At 34.7% G+C, this 26,376-nt stretch overlaps 1 protein-coding gene and 1 long non-coding RNA gene across 3 annotated transcripts in view; both read right to left on the bottom strand.

Annotated features, from left to right (window-relative positions):
• The window catches only part of LOC119069507 (tumor necrosis factor receptor superfamily member wengen), a 42,420-nt gene extending 17,916 nt beyond the window's left edge, over positions 1-24,504 (bottom strand). Inside the window, exons 1-5 of one of the 2 annotated variants that reach the window (XM_037173585.1) lie at positions 24,235-24,504; positions 20,440-20,742; positions 18,618-18,801; positions 10,109-10,255; positions 8,137-8,445 (exon numbers count right to left, since the gene is read on the bottom strand). In XM_037173585.1, the coding sequence (XP_037029480.1) occupies positions 8,375-8,445; positions 10,109-10,255; positions 18,618-18,801; positions 20,440-20,742; positions 24,235-24,261 (732 nt within the window). In that variant the 5' untranslated portion in view covers positions 24,262-24,504 and the 3' untranslated portion in view covers positions 8,137-8,374. Of the gene's footprint in view, positions 1-8,136; positions 8,446-10,108; positions 10,256-18,617; positions 18,802-20,439; positions 20,743-24,234 lie in introns of those variants that run through there. The other variant, XM_037173584.1, reaches the window with a different exon arrangement.
• Positions 24,505-24,599: 95 nt separating this feature from the next.
• LOC119069520 lies at positions 24,600-25,808 on the bottom strand. Its single transcript, XR_005086344.1, has 2 exons — positions 25,661-25,808; positions 24,600-24,745 (listed from the first exon to the last, which is right to left on the bottom strand). It is a non-coding gene; the product is annotated as an uncharacterized LOC119069520 (long non-coding RNA).
• Between the last annotated feature and the right edge of the window lie 568 nt (positions 25,809-26,376).

The following is a 26,376-nucleotide window of genomic DNA, read 5'->3' as shown; positions in this document are numbered from 1 at the left end:
TCTCAGTTCCACTAAAGAGCTTTCTTGTGGGCCAGTACCGACCGGTGTTTTCTATAGAATGGCCGTGCTAGATTATCTTGGATTCTCGGAAAGAAACCGAAATACTATTCGAAAACCTCTGAAAATTCAATTTACCTCCTATTTGCTGCGAAAATTAATTTTTCGCAGGGGTCCCGCAAAAGAAAAATTCACTTTCGCCGCACTTAAGAGGTAAAATAACTTACATAATTGTGCGGAAAATCGTTGTTTTGACTCGCCTTCGGCTCAGCACACAAACTACACACTCTTCAAAACAACGATTTTCCGCAAAAGTATGTAATCTACTAACACTGCTTGACGATATTTATGGGATCTTTCTTTGGTCGGTGTGCTTTCATTAATTACCAATTGGGCAAATGATGGAAATGGTACTTCTTGTGTGAAATTTACCGATCGAGGCGTTGCCAAAAGTAATAAACTATTTTCGTAACGTATTTTGGCAACGAAATTTACTTTTTACGTCTCGACCTCAACGTTAAAAGGAACCACTAAAGTTTTGAAAAGGTCTAACAACAATTGAAAACAATTTCATAAAGAGCGAATTAAGATTACCAACCGAACTAAATTGGTATAGCAATTATCGTAAAACGTAACTACATAAAAGTGTTTGTTTGGACGTCGGTAACGAACAAAATTATTTTGCCTTGAATACTTCACAGCGATTTTTTTTAAATAAAATATGACCACAGCTGTCTGGTAAAAAAAATGTACGTACGTAAAATTTGACACATATGTTCATTAAACGTTGAGTGGTTTTAGAATTGTATACAAGAAATATACTTACTGTAAGTTCGACGTTAAATTCTTTTTTTCTTCACATAAGAAAACATTTACGCACACTATTCCATCTGCTTACAGTTGAGATTACACCAGACGTGTAGCACTTGATGTTAGACAATTCCATTATGTCATCTTACCGAAACAAACTCACTTCAGAATTTTGACGACGTTCTAGAAGTACATTGTATATGTTTTACCTTGCTGGTCCTTATTGTTAGATTCATTTTATACATTTTAGTGATTGATACCAACTTAACACCTTTCATTGTCACGCCCTTTGGAAAGGCATTTTTTTAAGATCTGAAATTTACCCGTTCCAAGCCTTAATGCAGAACCGATTTTGACAATATTGTCACGTCAGGGTCCAGAAAAACGTCAATAATCGCAAAAAGACACAAAGAAATATTTAGGAGATGGGAGTTACTTCAAGTAAGCAATTTTTCTGGGATTATATTGTAATCTACTCTGAGAGGAAACTGACGGAAACTTAAATCTTCTGTGGATTAAAATGACTAGGCCCCACGTTGTTGGTGGGTTAGGTCACTGTGTCTCTTGCTTTGTCGTAAATTCTCATTAACTGGTCAAATTTTCAAAATAAACAAAGGAACGTTCAGTTTGTTCACCTTTAGAAAACACAATCATGCCCGCACGTTAGCAAGCGGCCGTGACGTAAGTCCACTACCAAAAATGTTTGGGGACGGTTTTAGATTTATCAGGGTTTTAACAGTCATCGATGTTCCCAGTCAATTTCCAGTATATGATATTTTGGTGCAAAATTTTTGAATTTTCAAAAAGGCGATGCTAAAGTTTTATCGTCTGCTAAAAGACGTTGGAAATACGCACTTTCTAGCTTATCTCTTGTGTAAATATCCCTTGCTTTGCTCTGGCAGGAAAGTTCGTACACTTTCTAACCTTTTTTTCTTATCATCGACACCAAGATAATAACTCAATAATCTCTTTTTTCGGAAATCCGGGGTAAGAATTACTCAAGTTATGAAGCGGCGAGACTAAAATTCTTTTAATTCTTTCTAAGATTCTAAGATCACCCGACAGGTCTAGTCCATCTTAAAACTTAACCTCAGAAGTTTAACTCCTCGTCGAATAAAAAAAAGTTTTTTTGGAACTCCTTGAGGATTACTCAAGCTATCGTGTTATCAAGGAATGATCACAGCTTGACAAATAATATCAAATACTTAAGTTTTTTGGAGAAAAAAAATACAGTTAAAAAACTGGCGCTCACTTTTCGAATTGCCTGACGGCACCTAAAAGCTTAAGGCAGCACTGCATACATTCATGCAACTGTAAGCAACTGTTGGATGCTGCGAAAGTAATTCATTACACAATTTTGTGATACGAGCGTGTATACAACTACACTTGTCGAAATTAACTGTTGCGAAGCACGTTGCTCAAAAACACACGAGTGAGTATGCGAGTTTCACGAAATTGTGTCCGAGTTAATGAATTACGTCGCAGCATCCAACGTATTCTGGTTTATTGCCTGCTCATGCGAAAATTGATTATTGCACGGCTGTTCTGCAGAAATTCTGCATAGATTCAGTATCTCAATAAACAAAAACCAACAAAAGAAAATAAATATGTTCTTGCGATAAAACGTTTACAAACAAATCTAGTGTACTGACGAAATCGGCTCACACGCTACACGTCTCCTAAAAAATTCATCCCGAAAACAGCACTCATGTTACATTAGTATTGTCCCATGCCTATTTTCGATAATTTAAATTCTCAAAATTATCGAAAAATTAGCGAAATTCTCAAATTTACTTTTGGATAATTTTAATAATTTTTCGATAATTTCGATAATTTTTTGATAATTTCAAGAATTTAAATTATCGGAAATAGGCCCTGGTATTGTCGCAACAGCAATTACAATTGCGTTGGTGCATGTTGACATTGAATAGTTTTTCGTAGTTAGTATCGATGAAGACGCATTGTTTGTGCAATTATTTTGTTATTCCTTTTTAATGTTTTCAAAAAAAAATGTGCAACGAAGTGGAGTGTTTGTTCTATAAGCAAAAGCATTTAGTGTTACAAGTGAAAAATACAACGAAATGTGTGGCCATAAAGTGTTACTTCGGAACAAAAAAGTTATTGTTACAATAAATATGGCCAACAATCAACAATTCTGTGTGTTGTGAATTCTTCAAAAAGTGTGTTGTAACCAGATTACTTGCGTAACAAGTTTTTCTCAAATAACTGTGTTCATCGATCAATATTTTTACCAAAATAATGTTATTTTAGCGAAAATTCTTACATTCTTTTTTGATCGATTCATTCAACAAAAAGATAAAGTGAAAGCAATGCAAATTTTACTTATAAGAACTGTCAATTTGAAATAAACCCGAAATATCCCTAGTGTAATGGATCACTTTCGCAAGGGATAAACAGCCGTGTAATAGTCAATTTTCGCATGGGGCAGGCAATAAAGTACTTTATTAGATTCACGATGCATAGTAAGACACACGGCCTGCAGTCTGGTGTCATAATTACACATCTAGACCTCATAAAGTGCTTTGCACCCCGATTGTATAAATAGCTATTTAAGGACAGTGTTGGTTCAGAGACTGAAAATCAATGGCATTTATAATGAAATTTATGGCCAGAAGATGATTGAGTCAGAGAACATCTTTTTTGTAGGCCATTTTCACTTTGCGTATCGTATAGTGAAGGTGTTTGTTTTTTTGTTGTTCCTACTGAATTCATTCTTCTTCAAATTGTTTAATGAAAGTGTCTGGTTTGATCCAACTGATTACATTTTACAAACTGTCAAAGTAAGAAATTTGGGTTGTTCCAACTGAATTCGTCTATAAGCTGTGCATTGCGCAGTGTGCAGAAAAGGAGCTTGATATAATCCGATTGAATTTATCCGTCTAAAAACTACCTAAGAGAGGAATCTGATTTGTTTTTTTTTCTGAATTCATCCTTCTACAAACTGTGTAAAGGAGGAGTTTGGTTTGTTCCAAATGAGTTTATTCTTTGTCGAATCGAAATAAGCCACATTTAGGCGCTCTCTTGAGACCTTGAGAAAATGCAATTTCCATAAAATGTGCGAATAGCCAATGTACTATAAATTTATCTAATGTGCATCTACATACCTAATTAAAATCATTTGGGTTGACCAAACTAGAAAATTAAACCACCTTTTTGTAAACAAAGTTAAACAATTATTGAAAACATAGGAATGATTTCGTACCTGGGCTAGCGATTTTCGCATTGAATTTGCCACGACCGAGTAAAGTTAACCAGGTAGGAGGGCACTGAGAAAAAAGTTGACAGTTCCGTCTCCAGGTAATGTTTCATTAAAAATCACATTATCTGTGACAGGTAATGCTGTTTTTGTATGAGCAATTACATTACCTGGGGAAAGATTATCTGTCACAGGTAATAATCTGAAAACTTTTTTGTCAGCGTGCTGATTTGACTAGGGACCTGAATAATCTAGTAGCCCTATATTTTGCGTGATTTTTTTTTTCAATTTATGTCAGTGTTCATTTGAGTTTATTTTCATACAGTGTATTAGGTCCCTTATTTGACGTTTCGAAAATGAACCGCTACTGCCTGGTTTATTTTACTCTGCCGTGAATTTGCTCGCTCTAGGGTTATTTTTCTTCGTAACAACTACGGTTCGAAAATTAAACTCCGTCAAGATTAAGAAAGAGATAGCTCATGTGAAAAATTCTGGACTGGTCACGGTGCGACTGAACAACTTTTTTTTGAAAGGTGATGAGCCACAATGAAAGTAAATGGATAGGTATGGCCAAACGTTCAAATTTGTTCTAGCCGGAGCACATACGGACTTGCATGGCGCCACCTCAAACGAACTCGTTTCTAGTGAAAATTTCCATGCGTATGAGCCATTGCTACAAGCCACAAGTAGTTTTGACATGAATTTAAAATATTGTACTTGGCGCCTTTTGAAGAAAGGTAATTTTAGTGGTTGTTCTGTACCCAGTGTGTAGTTTTTTTTGCAAAAAGTTTTTTAATTTTTAAGGCCTTTCGGTTTATATACTTTGGTATGTTCCATCTAAAATTGACCCAAAAAAATTGTTCAGCCGCACAGCGGCTAGTGGTCAATCTAAAATAACGTCAGTTTAAATTATTTTTTTGATTCTCAGAATTTTGTAAATTTCTGAAAATTTTTTATAGAATTGTTTAGTTGTTTTACAAATTTCTTTGGAAATTTACAGAATTCCGAGAATACAAAAAATAATTTAGACCGGCGTGATTTTAAACTGACCACTGTAGTCGCTAGGATTATTTGGAAAATTTTAAAGATTTTTTTGGAATTTTAAAAAATTCTAGGAATTTCCAGATTTTTTGGGAATTTTTAGGAATGACTAATATAAAATTTCGAATAATTTCCCGGGCTCAAATCTCGTCAGGTAAATAAAAAAACAGTATTTCTCATTTCTGATTTAAAAAAAAAAACACTTTCCATACAATAACAGACAGACTGATGATTTGGAAATCTTTAAATCAAAGGAATCAAGTTTTTTATTAAAATCGGTTCAGAAGATTAGAATCTATAAATAATCTGCGGTTCATCTGAAAATGAAACGGAAAGTAAAAAAAAATCCAATGCAAATATGACGGAAGTTTTTGTCACTTCTTCCGGAACAATATCACCCTATTCAGCTTTGATGTCCGACGCCAATTAATATCTCTTAAGAATGCAATTAATTAACAATATAAACGGAAAAAATCTTGAAGTGAACACCGTTCGGCTAAGTTTTGAATGACAAACATCTAGTGAATGTCCCTGTAAACGTACAACCGAACCCATTCCGTTAAAAAACTTACGTGTAAATAGTGCGTCAAACGGAACACATTGAGTATAACAAATCGTGTTACACGAAAAGAAAAGTATACACAACGGCACGTGCGCGATGAAAACACAACGTTTTACTCTACATAAGTCATGTTTTCCATTTCAAGTCTATTTTTATAATAAAAAAAAATTCTGGTAATTTTACACAGACTTCTTCTTCGCAGCAGTTTATAACATTAAACTCCAAAAATCAAAACAAGATGTTCATTTACATGGATTTTTGACTTACTTAAATTTCCTCATAAATTTCACCGAATGGATGTATAACAACGCAGCACATGTTCATATCATATAATACATATGTGCCTGGCCTACCTACGTAATTCTCATAGGAAAATAAAAAACTTAAAATCGAAACGAAGCAAATTTGTTGAAACATTTTGCGTTCTATTAACATAATTTGGATGCAGATTGATTTCTCATTTAAAATGCACAATTTTTCTGATACACAAAAAATGCTTCGCCTCTATCGCATGTATGTTGTTAGCATGTATCCGATGTATTCGAACAGCAGGGCATCAATTAAAAAATAACATTGTCGTTGTACCTCTATTGATAATGATGGAACGGAAGGAAGTTATTTATTTCGTTTCTATAACTTTTCCTTTCGCTGCAGCTGTTCCAAACGTTCTTCCGTTGAATGTAGTTTGTCATCCAATTTGTCTGATCTTATTAAAATTTAATTTTTCGGCTTCTAAATTTATAAATCTCATCCAGATTAACGTGGCAAAATCGATGTGTTATTTTGCCAATTGGGAACTAACGACATGTTACACAACCATTTGTTGAATATATTACGACTTGACGATTACCGGGAAAATTATAGTTCACATGCCAGAGCGCGGTAAGGTGAACTTTACATCACTGTTTGTGTTTGTGTTTTGACAGGGCCTATTTTTGGAAATTTATTTGGAAATTTTTACCAAAATTTCCAAAAAATTTCTAAAAAATTTCCAAAAGTTCAAAAGTCGAATATTTTTATAATTTTGAACGGTTTTGGCATTTGCTGAGTTTAGTCTTGCATTTTAGCCGGTTCTCAAAGTTTTTATTTGATTCTTGCTCAAATTAATCATGCTCGATGTCATTATATTTCGAAGAGTGTGTCAAGAACCAAACAAAAACATTAAAAACAGGCTAAAACGCAAGGTTGAGCTCCGAAAATATCAAAAGCGTTCAAAATTATGAAAATATTCGACTTTTGAACTTTCGCAATTTTTGGAAATTTTTTGGAAATTTTGGTTTTGAAGTGTTTTACATGCTACATGCGTCGAAAACCATACTTTTCATGTTTCAAGCACTACTTTCGACGCCCTTAGTCTGTAAAATTCATTCACTCACAGTTAATTACAACTGTAGTAACAACAGCTGTACTTATCATCGCAGGTAACTGTGACGGTAAAGCGCTTTACGGTCACAGTCTGAATTGCCGTGTAAAGTGTTTGCTACGAAAGGTGGTATCATTTAGAACATTTAGTCAACTTACCGGGCGCTGATGTGATAAATACCTTTTTCCTAATTAGTTTCCTAACGTTGTTCTTAACTCATGCTGAAAGGTTTTTTCAGCCAATGAGAGGTTTCCAGCTCGAGCTGGAGGCGAGTATTTTTCCTATCACACGATTAAAAGGCCTCTTAGCATGCGTTAGGAATAACGTTTTGTTTAAAGTGTGTCGGAAATGAGCGACGAAGTCGTATAAATAGTTATTTATATAACAAGGGATACAAATTTGAAAAGTAGAGTTTTCGCTCGTGAATTTTGTTGATCTGAGGCGAAACCGAGGTCAATCAACACACTACAACTAGATTCTTTTTTGAAATGTCTGCAAAAATTTGAGAACTGTAGGAACTGATCAAAGCACTCGCACAGAACCGAATACGATGGCGACAATTTGTAGACTCTATGTTCCCTCGAGGAGTAAGACGACAAATTGTGATGAGGAACTGATGCATTTTGAGTGAGACGCAAATTATGACTGATTAACGAGTGCGCACATCCCATACAGATTTTTTCGGGAAAAACTTTAGAAAATAGCCGACCTGTTGTCGAAATTGTACAGCCGCTAACAATTTGAAATCGACAAATTATCGAAAATTATGACTTTTATCAAATTCGTCCAAGGACGGAATCGTCGCATCGAAAAGTCACTTTACTAATGTCATCGAAGGACACCGGCTGTGACCCGTTCGAAGCGTTCCAATTAACTGTAAACCCGAACTTTGACAACATAAACGGCAACGATTTCATTCCACAGAGATGAACATAACCTAAACGTCCACAAATTTCTTTGTACATTTTTCGTTAAAATTTTCGTCTAACTGAAAGTTGAGGTTAAGTTTCCTTCTGTGGATGAAATTTGACATTTGGAAATGACCTTGAAAGCTTCAACGTTGGGCGAAACTATGAGCTGCCGTAGAACAAAAAGGATGTGAGAAGACGGGGCTCTGCTGTAAAATAAAATACGATTCTGGCAAAAGTTTAACTCAATTTTAGTTTTTATTTATTTTCGTTCAATTATAATTCGAGAAAATAAATATTTAAGTTTACTTATAATGAAAAAGAAGATTTTTAATAACTAAAATGCATTTTACATAAACCTACGGTTAAGTAAGCAGCTTGTGTGCATGTATACCATACATTGTATACACATTTTTGTTTGTTTAGCAAAAATATAACATTTTGTAATTCCGTACATCGCATGAAAAACCAACATATTATTTCGTTGAATTGGCATCTTCAATGTACACATTGCCACGTCCAGGATTTTTAACTAAATTTTTGCCAGCTGGAAATGAGAAAGAAGCAAAAAAAAAAAACATTTAAAATTTCAGTTAAATAATTATCTTTCAATTATAATGTGAAAGCGCTGTTCATAAATTATTCTAAGAAAAAAATCATTTTCTTTTTCAAAATAAACGGCAAATGTTCCGGCTTCTTTGTAATGGGAGCAGTGACCATTTAGTGTATGTTGACAGACTTTTGTTCGAGGAATGCCTCGATTCTACAACTAAACCTGACAAAAATTTCTAAATCATATGGACTATCACCAGGAAGACCCAATGTCCAATATACGCACTTCCTTCGTGAATTTAAAATGTGCTAAACACATAAAGAACATCAATAGAACAGTTTTTTAAATAGACAACAAACGCCATCAATGGGCTTTTCGCCTAACCGAATAAATGACATTACCAACGAACAATTTCATGTAACACAAAGAGTCGTTAATCAGATGTCATTATTTTGGACAACAACCTGATGAACGAATTATTTGTGTTGCGGTTGAGTTTCGAACCCACAACTAACAATTCAAGAATTCAATGTGAAGTCTCGACTTACACACCGCGCTATTGAAGTTTTCAATCAAGTTTAACGTATACAATCTGTTTGCTCTGAAAATTGACCATCGGGAACTTCGGTCACATGGTAGCAGACATGGTAGGGAAAAGTAAGGAAAAAATATTTTAGAACATTTTCCTTCTGCAAAATGGAACTGTTAACGACCTGCGTCGCACATGTGCAGGGTATCACCAGATCGAGCATTTCATGCTGATTTTGTTGGTACCATTCAATTTCACCGACCAATATCAAATGGAGGAGTTATTACCCGTCTCAAGTCTCCGATTATTGTCTTATGAGGGGTTTCCTCAGCATCTGCCACATGTGACGCATTTTTTTTTGTTCAAAACTTTTCGTTGTAGGATCTCATCGGTAAAATTCTCGTCGACATACATTGTAAATGTATCGTAAATGAAGTACTAATTGAACAACACGTATATCAAACCCATGCAAAAGGTTTCTATTAACTCGAATATGTTCAAATGGCTGAAAATGTATGAAGAAGCTTTAATTTCAAGTTGTGATTTATCTCGTTGAACTCGTACTGAGACGTACTTTTAAATGTTTCCCTATGAATAGGTTCCTTAGTCCTCCCGTTGGTTTTTTTTAGGGAAGTAGCACTAGCGTCACGAATTCCGTTAACGCTTCGTTCATGATTAAGTTATGTAATCTGTATTTTGCGAGTCTGCATTACAGGCATCTTTTTCGCTTCAATCAACTTACTCTCTATGGTATCGCACAAAGCAATCTTTTCATTCATTTAGTGCCGTTGCATTTTAAATAACGAAAAATCCGGCTATGCTCATCAAATAAACATTTTATGTTCATCTACGTGGGATTGAACAATACATACGCGTATACTCATAACCCAATCCATAAAAGACATCAGTTAAGGTGCGGCATATTTACTTTAATCGGAAACTTGGTTTCAAATTTAAAAAAAAAATCTTTTTTTTTCAACGAAACATAAAACAATGCTTTGAATCGTAAATGACGACATGCATGAGTTGAAGTGATGTCTCTTCGTTTTTTTTAAAAGAATTTATCAGGAATGTGGCTGTGCGCTACATGCATAGACTTGTGTTTTATTAAATCAAAAAAGCTCTTACCTAAAAGCTGTTCGAGATAGACACATCGTACTTCTAATGGATTGAACACTCGTTCTTTGTTAGATTCTTCTAAAATAATTTGTCCATTCTCAATGGATCTTATGTCGACTATAGTGTGCATCAGGCGTGCTGACAATTCCTCGACATCTGAAATTAAAAAAGAAGAATTGGAGGTGGATGAGGACCAGCAATTAAATTTTTCAAAATTCTAAAAAATTCTTTAAAAAAATTAGAAATTATTTTTTGAGTAAACTTCAGAATAATCATTTCTAAATTAGGATCCGAGGGATGTTTTATATTGGCTAATAATAATTGGATAATTTACATTGAAAATGACATTCCTTTTTACACCATACACCCTCTGGTGTCGAAATTTCGCTACGTCAATTTGCAGGAAGGAGCTAATGATATCAAATCCCGATACTAAGTAACTTAACATCAGGCTGTCTTGCTGGATTCTAAAATTTCGATAAAGTGAATTTAGTATCTAACGACGTAACTGACACTAAACGACTTCTGCTGACATCTAGCCTTATTAGAGTCTCGGTCTAAACTGCCGTAAGTCGGAAGGGGTCATACGCATCAAGAGTTATCTATCATTTCTCATCGTAGATACAGGATTACTCTAGTGTATTTGAGTCAGTTCTAACTGATGTCATGGTGCTTCTCTTTCTGCTTTGACGAAAAATTGACTGTCTTACCCAACTAATAACAGATCTTGTGTTTCACACGATTTAACATTATTTTAATCTTTATTAAAAGGCATTAGTATGTAGCCTGCCATTAAACAAAATGGCTTTCCATAAAACTTTTAGCAACATTTCCTTTAGCAATAAATTATTGGAAAACCGCTTAAATGTTAAAATATCGATACCAGTCGGTCAATATATCTCTCTGCATACACAACCGTTAAAAATAAACCAAACAAATCCACAATTTTGTTTATAATTCAAAAAATGAGCGTTTGTTTAATGCAAATTCAAATTTATGTCTTACTACTTGTAATCATACAAATCGCGAATCTGTTTTGTTTCTTCAGTCTGGCAGATTTCGGTTTATCGAATAAAATTATTTTTATTTATTTATCGTATGGATGTTACGATTCACAGGCAGCAGCAATGCAAAAAAAAAAAACAAGTCAGTGCGAAGCAGCGACATGATCACTTTTCTTGATCCCTATACTTGTATAGAGGGGTTCTTTTAGAAAACAGCAGACCGAACTGGACTTTTTTATATGTGTTCAGAAAGGTATTCGACCCTAGAAGCTAAAACAACTTTCTAAAAATTCTTTTAACAGAAATTTCACCACTAAAGAATCTCCAGTTACATGAGCCATACAGGGTTCCGCAAATTTCATAACAAATGAAATCTGAAATTGTTTCAACACTTAATTGGTAATTCGTACAGAAATTCTTAAATAAAATTGACATAACTGAGAACGAAATGTGACGGAACTAACCACCTGGAGCAGAAAAGTGACGTGACTGGGAACGAAAAGTGTAAAAAAGTGAGAGAAATAGTGTGATAATGAGAGTGAGATGAAAAGTTGAATTTTACGATACTAGTCGCAAGCTTGTCCTAATGAGGCGGAACCGCAAAAATCGTCGTTTGTGACTCCTTATGAAAGTGGTGTTTTTCGGTATATGTCGTAATCTTACGACATCAGAAGTCACAAACGACGATTTTTGCGGTTGAAAACTGAAATGAGACGAAATCACAACAACGCAAGCAAAGAAATCACTATACAGCCATTTCGACAGCAAAGCATGCACACTTGATCGCGACTGGAAAAATATACATGAAAATCCATTTTCGGCTGGAGAGAGCGGCCGAGAAAGTACTTTACTTTACTAGTGAGGTAAAGTGGCTATTCCCTCACTAGTGAAAACCTTTTCCCTCGCTCGTAAAGTAAAACGTTATACTTTACACGTGAAATAATTTGATATCTCATATCACGATGAGTAAAAGTATCCGAGGGCTTCAGCCCGAGAAATTACTTCACTGGTATAGTAATGTACTATTCTTGGCCGCAATACATCTCTTTTAGAAGTACAGAAAAATTGAACTTTTCGATCATAGTTTGCGTTTCGATATCCGTCGAACTTCAGTCTTTGAGCGCAAAAAAAGTTAATGTTTTGGCTTTCTATAATGTGACGTTTTTAGTCCGGTTGAATGAAATAGTATATTTCGTACCTAGGCGTACCAAAAATGTCGCATTCTCTCACCAGATAGAGCACCAAGCCAACAACTTTTTCGCTCACATTGCTCTCACTTTTTTTTACATTTTTCGTTCCCAATCACGTCACTTTTCGTTCCCAGTTATGTCAACTTCATTAAGGAATTTGTTTCCGTACGAAATTACAAATTAAACATTGAAACAATTCCAGATTTCAATGTTATGAAGAATTAAGTTAACTTGCGAAACATTGATTAGATTACTTTGATTGATGAAGTAAGAAATATGAGTGAAATACGCATTCTACGATCGATCGAGAAGTTCAATTTTTTCGGACTTGGCCTTAAATGGATTTTTATATATATTTTTCCGGTCGTGATCAAGTGTGCATGCTTCGTTGTTGAAATTTGTAGATTGATTTCTTCGAGTGTGGTTTCGTCTCATTTCAGTGTTCATGCGCAAAAAACGTCGTTTGTGACTCGTGATGAAAGTGAAATTTTTCGATACACGTCGTAAGCTTGTCCTACTCGACTCCGCCTCGTTAGGACAACCTTACGACTATTACCGTAAAATTCAACTTTTCATCACTCGTAACAAAAGGTACTATTTTGCGCTTGAAGACTAAAATTCGGCGGATTTCGATACGCAAACTACGTAATTTAAATAATTAAGAAACATTTTAGAGCGGCGATTGAAACAGAAATGAAATACTCATTTGATGTACAATTTAGAATTTTACCGTTTCACTGACCAATCAATAATAATTTTCATATACAAAACAAATAAAATCAACATACAAAAGTACATCCTTTCTCTACGTCATGCTTCATGATATTAAATTAATATTTATTATTTTGTATGCAATATGCGCTAAAAGAAATGTGGTTCAAAGAAATTAGGGAGACGAAAAAGAAAAATCAAACAAAAATTGAAGTAAATCTTGAGTAAATACAGAAATTGATTTTTATTTAAAGATAAACACGAGAAACGTTAAATGCGAATAAACAAATTGGCTATAATTACTTGGGTATATTAATATCCGGTATAGTTTTGATGCTTTTCTTTTCGTGTGTGTGGTTAATTATATCTGTATATCTATGGTACCGATTCGGTTATAACATTTTCGTGAGGTGTATTGAATGCCAAACATTATTTTACGACATTGGACATCCGTTTTTAAATGTTCAACTCTATTTTCACTTCCACTGGTTGTGTTTATATGCTTATGGTTTTGATTGCGATGATAGGTGATAAATAGTGAAAGAGATATAAATATCTGGCCGTTTTTTGGGCTGATTCTATAGTATAGCTTCTGAGAACAGAACATTTTTGTTCGTATAAGCGGTGAGAAAATGAGGCGTTGTCTGATGACAGTGCGGGAGAGAAAATATCTATTTTCGTCCAACTTGTTTTGACAAAGAAGAAAATAGACATTTTCTCCACCGAACTGTGAAAAATTGTGGAACAAATTGATGGTTACGCAGAACGCCATTTTATTAGATACGTGGGGACACACAAAATAGAATTCACCTGCTATGAAATTGTCAAATTTGAGAATCCATCTCCTACGAAATTGTATGAAAATGTCAAATTTTGTATGTGTGTGTATCTGTATCTGTATCTGCGAGACCTCCCAAAAGTTTACACCCTTGCACTGCATTGACTGAATAGTCAAATTTTAGTGATAAGAGCTACCACTGGTTGTATTGGATGTTTTAACTCATAAGGTAAAAGCAAAATAAAATGATCGACTCTGGTTTTTGACAATTGAAATTCATCATTTTATTTTGCTTTCATTTTACAACGAAAACAAGTCATCTATCTTTACAAAAGACAACGCTAGGCTCTGTGATTTCATCAGCCTCCGAATATTTTCTATATCATGCTAGGAGCAGTTCTGTGCACCTTGCACTCATGAAAACCGTTGTGCTGACCTGGAAAAATAGAAAATTCCAACTCCTTGCTCTTGTTGGAATTTCCCATGTTCATCACTTGGTAAACAAATTACTATTTCTTTGCAATTGAGTGGCAAACGGTCAATTATAAAACGTTTCCGAAGCACAGATGTATTTGGATCCGGCAAAGATCTTGAAACTAACATCTTCCGTTAACATCAGAACGCTAATAATACACGGATCATCTGAGCGATAATGTTCACTGTTTTATTCCCGTATTGCGAATTGCGAGTCTCTATGCTAAATGTATTTCCTCTATCCATATACACAAAATGATCAGTTTTGTCATAGCTCATATCTCTTTCAGTAGTGAATGTGAGAACTTCTATTCAAACCCATTTTCATTGATTTACTTGAGATGTACGACAGAACTTTCCACAACTTGCTATGCAACTGATGCGTAGAATACAGAACACATAAAATGTTTATCGAAGATAACAAAATATTGTTCGAACCGATTATTTAACTGAGTAATTAACATTGCTCACCAGGCTACTTTTTACACGAAATTGCATGTGGATACCTCCCGTAGTTGCCAGAGCATGAGTTTATTTTCATTACAGATGTGATTGGTATTGTCTTTGGAGAGGAGTAGAATTTCAATGCAATGAACAGCAGAACTGCTCCTAGCATGAACACTGAATTGACAAAAAATGTCAAATTTGGAGGCTTTAGTGATTATAGCTTCCGCTTGGGATTGTTTGTATTGTATGTTTTAACTCATACATCGAAGACAAGTTATTACAAAAGAAACTGTGACTTCATCAGCCTCCGAATATTTTCTATGTTCATTCACAGCACTGCTTCTAGCATGAAAATCTGTGGAATCTTTGGAATTAAAATATTAGAAATTTGTAAAATGACGAAATTTCGTGCAGTGGAAGTTAAAATTTTAGGATCCCAAAAATAGTCCCTAAAACCGAACCTTTGTGAATCCTGAGTGAATACCAAAACGATTCAAATTTCTCCCAAATTCCCGTCTGTGCAACAACTGAAATCCTTTTAATTTAGATCGAAACAAAAAAAAAAGTTCAGGATTATGACATGACCTTGTTAAATCGATGATTCGAACTGAATGCGCTGAACCGAACAGATCAAAGTACTTTATTTCAATTAAATCTGAATGTATAATGCCTGTTAACTTCTCGGTTCTTGTTAATTCAAAGAAAACGATTTATTATTTTGCATTTACATTACTTAAATCAACGATTTATTTTTCACAAAGTTAATTGCACCGCTTCAATGAGAGCATACATTTCTGTGTGTCGGCCGACAACATAAAAAGTCAACGTAATCTTGTCCATTAGTTTTTATGATTTAATAATTCTTTTAACGTTGTTCAATAAGCATATGGTGATGAGCCATTAAAGGAATATGTGTACATGGACTGATCATTTGATTAAGATTGAAGAGCACGTGCAGATCAACGGTGTGTCGGTGTGATGGCGAGAGTTGTCGTTTAAAATGTAGTATTTCAAAGAAGCGGAAAAATCATGTCACCCGACCATTTATAATAAAACTTGGGATTTTTGGTGGACTAACAAAATGGCTATCACGTCATTATTCAAGGACTATTTTTGGGAAAATATTTCTCCATATTTTCTTAAGATTTTCCAAGATTTTTCCACATTTTCCTTAATTTTCCCACATTTTCCTTAAATTTACCAAAAAAAAATTTGGTAGATGCTATTCACACATCGTGCGAGTCACATTATAATACTTTGGCCTTTCGTAAAATGTCCGAGTAGCCAAGAAGAGACTATTCGCACATTGTGCGATTATCACGGCAGAATAAAATAAACCAGGCAGTAGCGGTTCATTTTCGAAACGTCAAAAAAGGGCCCTAATACACTGTATGAAAATGAACTCAAATGAACACTGACATAAGCCGAATAATTTTATTCGCTAAACACAAAGGCTACTAGATACAACAGGTCCCTAGTCAAATCAAGCGCTCCTGCCTGCATTTTTGAAAAATGTTTTTGTTAAATTTTGCAAAAATATAGAAAAGTTCGGGAAAATGTGAGGGAACATTGAAAAACGTTTTCCCAAAAATAGTCCCTGCCATTAATCGTTGGATGTAAGTATATTCTCCTGGGACCGAAATAAGCAATTGAGACCTCATAATTTGCCAGAGTGATTGCCAGATGATCGGCATGAAGACATCGAAAGAAGATAAAATAAAATTTGTTTAAATTTACGTCCAATGACATGTCACATGTGTCCCCATCACAGACATTGAATGTTATTTTTATGACTTTATTTTACACACATAGTCCCTTGTATGTCATTTAATAATAATTCTTTTTTCACTAAATATTTAGATGGGGCACAGCAAACAACTCATAATTTTAAGATTGATCAAGTAAATATAACGTCATGTGCATACCGTGCACATGGTGGATAATAATAAAAAATTCTTTTACGACGGAAAATAAACTCTTATTCTCTCTTTAATTAGTACAAAGTTGCCCTTCTATTATCGTTAAGAATTGGGTAAATTACACACACAAAAATGAGGGCACTGCGGTAGCATCTAAAAAACAAAAACCATATGTGCTCCAGGCAGCAACGAATCTCTCAAAAAATGAAGCTTTCCTTATTAAGTAAATGAGATCAGTCTGTGCGATTCGGATTGGTTGAAATTTATCACGCGATTCTTTCAGCCAATTAAATGGAAAATCTCAATTGGTAAATTATCAAGCAAGAAAACCAGACTATAATTTTGGAAAAACATTTTCTCAATCTTTCCAAAACTTTCACACTTTTTATCAATTTTCCAATATTTTTCCAAAACATCTGTCGGGTAAAATAGCAAACATTTTGAGGAAAAGTGGACGAACTTTGGAAAAATTGGATTCGCTTAAGGCCAGTTCATACTCGCACACATTTTTGCGATATATGCGACCATGAACTGGCCTTCATGTCCGTGAATAAAGTAAAGAGTAGTCTCCTTAGATTGGGAATATTTTTGCGGTTGTCTGTTGACGCCTGGTAGATGTTAACTGATTTTGTTGTTGTTAACATTTGCATCGCACTAAAATCTCTCAGGATTGCAACAGTGGCCAGGCAATATGGTTTTTCTGTCATAATGTATGTTTCCGTGTTTTGTCATAGAAACAATTCATTCCGTCCCGGAATTGCATAATAATTGCATAAAACGTTGTATGTAACACGAATCGTGTGCTTGTTACATAAATAACTATTTCCATTCCTCTTTAATATGAATTTACCCAATTCCGGGCCATAATCATCACCTTTCCATGCATTCATTCAATGTCGTTTTGAAGGTATTTATTTCACAGTATTCCCGGACGCAGCGAAATACGAACTTTCACATGCTACATGCGTCAAAAACCGTACTTTACATGTTTCAGGTACTAATTTCGACGCCCTTAGCATGTAAAATGCATTACATGATTCGGGATAAAAATTGAAACTCTCGTTTTTGTGTGTTTATTGACCTCTGCTACGCCTCGGATAAACAAAATTCACACGAAAACTCTTCTTTTCAAATTTGTATCCCTAGTCAAGCAAAATACTATTTTTTTTCGCACACTACAACAGAGCCTGTTACCTTCAACGAAAACCAAATTTTTATAAATAAAAATCTTGCATTGACCAGAATTCGAGCCCCTGACACCAAAACTTTTTTTAACACAAACATAGCCACACAATTATACCACTTTACATCACATTGTAATGTGTATTATAATGCAGCCTTCTTGATCGTTCAAATGAATTTCTGTGTACATGTGAATTTGGGTACAAACTGAACGGCGGTATGCATGTAGGACATGTTCGCATTGAAAAGGTGATTATGTACCGAAATCGCGAAAAACTTTTCGCACACGACGTCTGGTCGACCTCGGCATCGACATCTAGTGCGAAAAAATACCTTCCTACCTACCTTGGTAGATAAATAACTATTTAATGTTTGTTTGTTTGTTTGTTGGTTTATTTGTCTGTCTCTCTATAGGAGCCCAGACGGAAAGTCCTAGAGACTTGAAACTTGCCATACCCAATAATCAGGAAAAGTTAGGAAGAACGCGCGAAAATTGTTTCACTTTCATAGGTTATTTGACGCACCCTTTTTTTGCCTGTGGATGCGTTTCTTAAACGTGGAAACATTTTTGTAACGCGCGGAAAATTTTTGACGCATGAAAATATTTTCAACGCATGAAAACATTATTGCGGAAAAATATTTTTGAAATAAAAATTGAGAAAAAATTGACATATTTTGTCATTAAAATAAGTAATCTCGAGCAAAGCCGGGTCCGGGTGTACTACACTCGTCATATATAACAGTTTTGTTAAAAATTTCATGTCGTTTTTTTAGGATAAATTTAAAAACCAAAACAAAAACACTTGAACTCACCTCTATCAAATCTTCGTTCTAATTGCTTCATTTGTCGCCAGTGTTTGGCATGTTGGCATAATATTAATATTAAAACAATGAAAAATATCAAACATGCTATAGCCACTAACACTAACGACGCCACCTGCCAGCTCCAAATGTTGATGTATGCTTCTTGAGACGCTGACTCGGTACCTTTGCTCCTCTGTAATAACAAATGCAACGATTAGTGGAAGCATATAGTTGAAGCCAATGAAGGAGTTGATTCTGTTTATGTTAAAAAAAGAGTTTGTCCACCATTATACCACCGACAGGTATAAGTTTGTACATTTGTGTCAAGGATGGCGATTCTGTTCTGTTCACATATTTAAAATGAATCAAATGTATTCTTATCACGATTTTGTTGTAAAAATATTCCGAAAACGAATTGTACAATCGGACTTTTTTTTTATACTTATGGTGCCAATAAATTGTGTGTATACTACGGTTACGATCAAATTAATATGCACGGAATTTTTCGAATTAAAATTTATCTCTGAATCTACGCACTTTCGGAATTTTATTTGGATTTGTTCTCTCTTTGTGGACTATAATGGAGACACCGCGGTGACGATAATATCGCTTTTCAATTTGGAGGGGACGTGAAAGGCTCTATAAATCAGAATTGGACGCATGATCATTGATCGGGTCTCGACAAATTTAATTTCAATTTTGTTACAGGCTGAAAATCTGTGATTGAATAAAAGCTTCCCTACAGCTCAAACCTCTCGACAATGTCGTCACTGCTCAGTTATCCAGTGTTATGTTCCCACATAAAATAGACGAAACATCCTCAAAAGCCTTCCGCAATTCAGTCTTAAATCATCGATAGCTCCATTAATATGATTTTCGGAAGTGGCAAATGAATGATAGACCCCCAAATACCCTACATAGGGAGTAAATCATAAATATAACTTTCGAAAATGAGTTTTTCTCGAGTTATGACTTTGTCTGACAACACTGAATTTTGAAAATGCTCTTTACGGATGTCCCCAGTGAACTAGTGAGTGTTGAGATCAGAGGATAGAAATGATGTCCGTAGTCCTAGTCGATAAACTGTCTTTTTATTTCACTGTGTCCGGGAATACCGTGCACTCAATAAGTCATCGAACTATGAACAATAGACCAAACAAAGAAACAATAGAAACGAATTCTATTGTTCTAATATTATCATTTCTATTGGTCTATTGTTCACATGGTCACTTATTGAGTGCACTACATTGAAAGATAACTTCAAAACGACATTAAATGGATGCATGGAATGGTTATTTGTGTACCTGTTTTGAACGATTGATTTTAGGCAATTTCGCGGATTGTAGGCCGAACGAAGTGAGGCTTACAAGCGAAAGTGCCTTAAATCAACCGTCCCAAACAGGTGCACAAGTAAGTTTTCATGCAGAGGGCCAGAAACCCGAGAAAATTTGAAAAATTGCCATCATTTTCGGCTCCGAAGCATGAAAAGGTTATGATTATGGCACAGAATTGCGAAAAAGGTTTTTCACTAAATATGTCAAAGGACAATACTTGTATTGCGGACCGGTTTTTTTATAGGATGCGTAAGATTCTTCTTGCCGACAACATATTTTCTCTAGTTGTATGATTCGTCTTGCTGGGCCCAGGACTCTTCTTGTTTAACGCAAAATTATTATTTTTTGTTGAGCCTAAGATTTCATTTGAATCTGCAGATTAATATTTACCTAACCCTATTTCTTCGGACACACAACTTATATCCCATGCTTCTATTACTCCAATTTTTTCTACTATTTGGTAAACCAATATTAATTCAAATGTAATATAGACATACCTCTGCCCAACTATCCGATTCAACTGGATCCTGTTCGACGATCCCATTCCAATCATACTCCAAATCATTTAATGTTCCACAAATAACATCTTTATGCTCCTGGCACGGTCTTAAAACTATGGACTGTTCATCACAAATGGTACATGGTATGCAGGAATCTGTGTTTTCATCCCACCAGCTTTGTTCGAGACATGGCGGCCTATGGCAATTTATTGAGGTAACTAGTAGGGCGAGCGATAAGTATGCTAAATTTATGAACGTTGTCAGTGGAACACTATCGAACGATGGCCATGGTGGCAGAATCTGCATATAAAAATGAAAAAAAAAAAAAATTATTTGACTGGCGTGCATTGCATAAAAGACTAGAAGACGTTTGATTGATTGATAATGGAAAATAAATTATTTTATTCATGTCACTAACATCGTAACGAAAAAGTCACAACTCTTCTATTGTCGATGGTAAAATGATAGTAATAATGAAGTGACTTCCGATTCCTAAATTGATTCCATTTATGCATTGGTAAACAAAATGGTTATTATGTTTGATGTAATTGCTACTTCCTGTTTATGTATTGTAAATGACTGCAGCATAACATATTCATTTCGTTTCATTTGACTTTGTGCATAATTAGAAATGAACATTTTTATAAAATGTTTCACAAAATGCAACAATCGTTGATAGTGAAATGGGAAATAGAATTTTTTCAAATAAATTTATGCTCAAATCACTTCCTGACAAAAGTTCACTTTCATCTGCACAGACACTTAGTCGAAGCTTTGTGTTTCATTTTAAAATTTTACTTTGTGTCTTTCGAAACGTTGATGTCAAAATGTCAACTTTTCGTGTGTCATTTCGGTGTCGAAATAGATATCTTTGTTGCACTGTATAAATAGAAGGTTTTTGTGCACATGACTTATAGAGTACTGTTAAATTCGAATTTAGATAAATAAAATACAGAAAGGGGACATGTCCAATTAGCGAATTATAAGAAAAATTAAATTTTATTTATTTAGCTACGAATGGAATAGCTAGAATTGGGGACTGATCTCGTTTTTTAGTTATTTATCTACCAAGTTAAGTATGAAGGTATTTTTTCGCACTGGAGGCTAAGCCGTTGTGTGTTCAATCAAGTGATCAATGCTCAGTATATAAGCTTCAACAATACGTTCGATATAATTGTATGACTCTATAGCCGAATGTTCAAAAAAGATTTGGTGTCGCGTCGGGGGTTCGAATTCTGGTCAATACAAGATTTTTATTTAGAAAAATTCAGTCTTCGTTGAAGGTAATAGGTTCTGTAGCGTGCGAAAAAGTTCTTATTTCACTGAGTGCGAAAAAAAAGTTTGTGACTTCAATGTGTCTGGTAATACAGTGAAATAAATGTTCCACATTGTTGTTTTGACTACACAAGTGATAAAGTTCCTGAGTTCGAGCTCCAAATTTAACTCGGTAAAATATGAATTTGCCAACTGTTTACTCCCGTTGTCAACAATGTACATTTTTAGTTCGGAGGTGTTTTTTGCACGAATAAAATAGAGTATGGTCTAATGTCAAAATGTGTATGGAGCGGAGGAAATAGACCTTACAAGGTCTACTTTCATTGATTTGCACCCGGTACGTTTAACTTTAGCTTCGTCTTCAAACACATTGTGAAGGGATGAATACCGTAGGAAGTACAGGAAACAACTTAATTAAACGCTTTTTATAAGGATGAATTCGTATACATACAAGTCACAGTAAATTGTTTTAAATGTTCTATGTTATCGAAAACCCTCTTTACGAAAGCGCTAACTATAGTGTTGGTTGTAATCCAAGTAATCGAAATTAGTTATACAAAATGTTAGTATGCCTTGAAATGGTGTTATGGAGTTTGTATTATTCTGTAAAAGTTAGTCATCGAATAAAGACGTTTCTAGTAAATTATTCTATATCATGCCGTTCATGGATATCGAAAAATCGGAAAGCTAACAGGTTATGGGCCCAGGGTGGAAGAAAGTGAATAATACTACGGATACTGTGACCAGTACAAAATAAGGCTATAACCGACTCCAAACACACGTAATTAATGTAAGAATTGCTTCAAACAACTTAAACCACTTATTTATGAAAATACATAACAATTCCACTCATCCTAAAGGAACGGGCACTTGAAGATAGATGACAAATTGTGTCGTACCAGATACTTGATGTGAGGCTTATATGGCAAGTGTGGTATCGTTGTAAAGCTTAGACTGTGTATTACAGAAGAGTCCAAGGATGGTTGAAAATAAAACTTTTCAAACATTGCTCAATTCAGACAAATTTTGTAAAATCCATTCTCGGCGTGTAATAGAGCACGGAATCCTCTACCAATATAGCCATTCAAAGAGTTTCAAACTTACTTCATCTTGGACATATAACGATTAAAAAGTGTCGAAATTTCGACTTTAGCTGGCTGTGGCTACGTGGTCAGGTTGTCGAGGGAAGCCATTTTAACATGAAGCTTAGAACTACTACCTCTATCCGTTGTGATAACAATCTGTATTCAAATTGACTCGTCGGTCCCGCACGGCCATGAGTGACGGTTCTCCGAAACGTCTGGATGGATCCGCGAACTGAATATGGTTACTTATAGTACTCAAGTCCCTCAATAAGAACATGAAGAAAAATCAGAGGTGGTATCGCGGCTCTATTTAAGCTTTGTTCATCCACACCGTTGTTGATTGTTTACAACCCTATGTACCCGGGTGGTATACCTGTCATACCACTGGTGATCCTGCTGGATCCTGGTGGGATCCTGCAGGATCTTGCTCAATTAGGCTGGATCCCATGCGTAGAAAAAAGTGAAGCACAGTTTTCAAAGGGTTGTAAGCCGACACAATTACAATCATTGTCATCATCATTACCAATACAATTCAATATTAAACATTAAGCTTTGCCCACTCAGCACCAATTCAATTAACACCCAACCAAAATTTCGCTTTCTAGCTTCGTCATTCTCTCTTTTCAGTTACATCTAAGGCATGTCAATTGCCAGTAAAAATCCTATTTCTATTCCTTTTATCACAATCTAGCTGTCTCTGCTTCCTCATCTTTCCACTATATTACAGTCCTTCTTTTTCCCCTATCGTCATTTCTAGTTTCACAGTTCTATGAGGTTACCGATTACCTGATCTGTTAGTTTTATAGTATTATGCAGTTTGTGTTATTCTGTAAAAGTTAGTCATCGAATAAAGACGTTTCTACTAAATTATTATCTATCATGCCTTTCACGGATATCGGAAAATCAGAAAGCTAAATAAACTAACTAAAAATGAAGTTTTGTAATACACACATCGCCCTCCTTTCATTCGCACTATTTGTCATTCAGGTGCAAATAGTCCCTTTGGCTCGGTTCGCCAAAAATGTGCCGAAAATGGCTTCACACGGTTGAGAAGTCGATTTGAAGAATATCAAGCAGTCTTTACGGTTCCAACGAGACTTTATAGAAAATTCAATTGCATATAAATCACAACCGAACGCCTACAACTAAAATATCGATGCCGCCAAAATGGCCATTAAAATTTGCAGTACAGCACTGTTGAGTTTTGATGAGATGGTTGTGGCTGAGATAGATATACAAAGCATATGGAAGATAATTTCCTCTTATTATGTGAGTTACTATAGTGATGGAAAATACACATAGTCAAAAGCAATCTTATGGTGTATATATGGTAATAAATAGATGTGTCTCGTCTTATGGTGTATACAACAACAACAAAAAAAAACAAACGCACTAAATAAACAAAAATCGAAATTTCTATTTTGGTACCCACCTTATGTTTGTTGTGTTTTTTTATCATATCTTCCAGAAATAGATCCTCTCACGAAACAGGAATATCATTGATTGTTATATACACTCAATTTCACCCACAAAATTGTTATATTTATCCAAATAAAAGCACATAATTGACTCTGGTATAATAATATAAAATATGGTTCTAAGACCGAAATATATCTCTTCCTTCCTTTTTTACATTCGAGTTCTTAAAAGTTTTTTTTTTCTTCTGTTTTTCATTTACAACATTCGCACATCGCACAATTATTTATTTGTTTTTTTTTTCTTTTTAAAATTATTTTTGAAACGTGCACATTTTTAGTTTATGGTCGAAAACACATGTTCGAAAGATTTTTGTTATTCCTTTTTAAGAGCTAAGATATATTTGTGGTTCTATATTTTCGTCTTCTTCTCGCGTCTCTCTTCCATTCACAAACCACGTATTATGTATATTATATTATAGGCACTACAAAATAATTATTGTCGTTGTCACCATACAGCACACGTCTCTAATCGGAAGTTACGATATATTTATATATACAGAAAACGTATAGCATAAGGAAAAAAAATACTAAAAAAAATCAATTTTAAAATATTTTTTTCCCTTAATCGACGCCGGATGTATACAAATTCAAAATTTCTTAATTTTATTAATGGAATTCTAAATGTAAAATTTCTTCACCGCTCTTTTACGTTTGGCTTAATTTTCTGTAAAAATTCCATTCTGTTAACTTATAAAAAATATATTTAAAAGCCGGAAAAAACAGTTATATTTGTTTACCGAGGGAAGAAACAAGAGTGAAGGTTTGCGGCCAGATTGGTGCGTGGGCCGCGAATCGTTCAAGTTAGCATTTCATAAGTGCAAGGGTGAGATTAACCGTTTTTCTCCACGAAACTAAAAAATCAATTTGTTCCACAATTTTTCAAAACTAAAATTAAAGTAAGAGTACAACATAGAAAATGTCTATTTTCTTCCCTATCGAATCAAGAGGGGAGAAAATAGACATTTTCTTCCCCGAACTGTCATCATAAGAAACGTCAACAACGTCATTTTTCATGGCTTTTTGAGAGGAGAAACTAAAACTAATCATACCCCACATAGGAAAACTAATTTTTAAAGAAACATTAACCCAATCACTACGTCTCACAAAATTAATATATTTTAAGTACTTCTGAAAATATATATCTCACTGTGTGTATACACAACCAATCAGCAAAAATTGAGTTAATTCAAATAATCCACTCCTCTGGTTTTAATATTTATATAAACTTATTGAGTTTAGCGACGAAAGATTTATTTATTTAAACAAAAAAAAACCTCAACAAATATCGAGCTCTTGAGTCGGTTATATATATATATATATATATATATATATTTTGAATCAAGACAATTAAAAAAAATATATTTAAACAATTCTGCGTACTTCTTGTGCAAATTCACAATTTACACCAAAATCAACGATCGCTTTCTGTATATATACTAGTTTGTCTTGTCGACCGTTTCGATCTACGCTCAAATCACGACTGCAATAATTTCTGGTCTAACGGACGACAGTGTATGTATAATTCGGTGTGTATAAATAAGAAAAACCAAACTTAAAGAAAAGACGGGCGGGCATGCGACGCTTACACTGCTTGCCCAAATAGTTAGCTTAGATTTAATTTTTGTGTTTTGTTTTTGTTATGTTGGTTTTTCTTCTGCAAACTGTTCTCAAAGCCAGCAAATTGAAGCGCATTAATTTGGTATCAGCTGCATGAGTATAAGGTGAACTTTCTTTAATTTTTTTGTTGGTATCATTTGTATCGTTTGAAGTGATGCTACGGTACATACGGCGGTAAATTTTGAACGTCTATACTCGCGTTTAGTGATATGGTACATAGCGTTGCAAAAAAGAACGGTCAAATCCGATATTTTGAATCCACGCGTTTAGTGTTGTTTTTAAAGAACAAGAGCCAGATTTCGCTGCAATATTCCCCGGTATCATAATATATTAAACAGATTTATTTTTTCCTGCAGTTTCAGATCGTCAATCATCAACCAATAGGACATTCGATATTTTTAAAGTTGGGAATTGTGTCCGGAGCGATAGCGGAGGACTTGACGCAGTCTAACCACCAAAAAAAGAACGAGGATTTTTTT

This window comes from Bradysia coprophila (assembly GCF_014529535.1).
Source record: "Bradysia coprophila strain Holo2 chromosome X unlocalized genomic scaffold, BU_Bcop_v1 contig_35, whole genome shotgun sequence".
Classification (NCBI taxonomy): Eukaryota; Metazoa; Arthropoda; class Insecta; order Diptera; family Sciaridae; genus Bradysia; species Bradysia coprophila.
The sequence above is the reverse complement of the archived record's forward strand: the minus strand, read 5'-3'. Positions and strand labels throughout refer to the sequence as shown.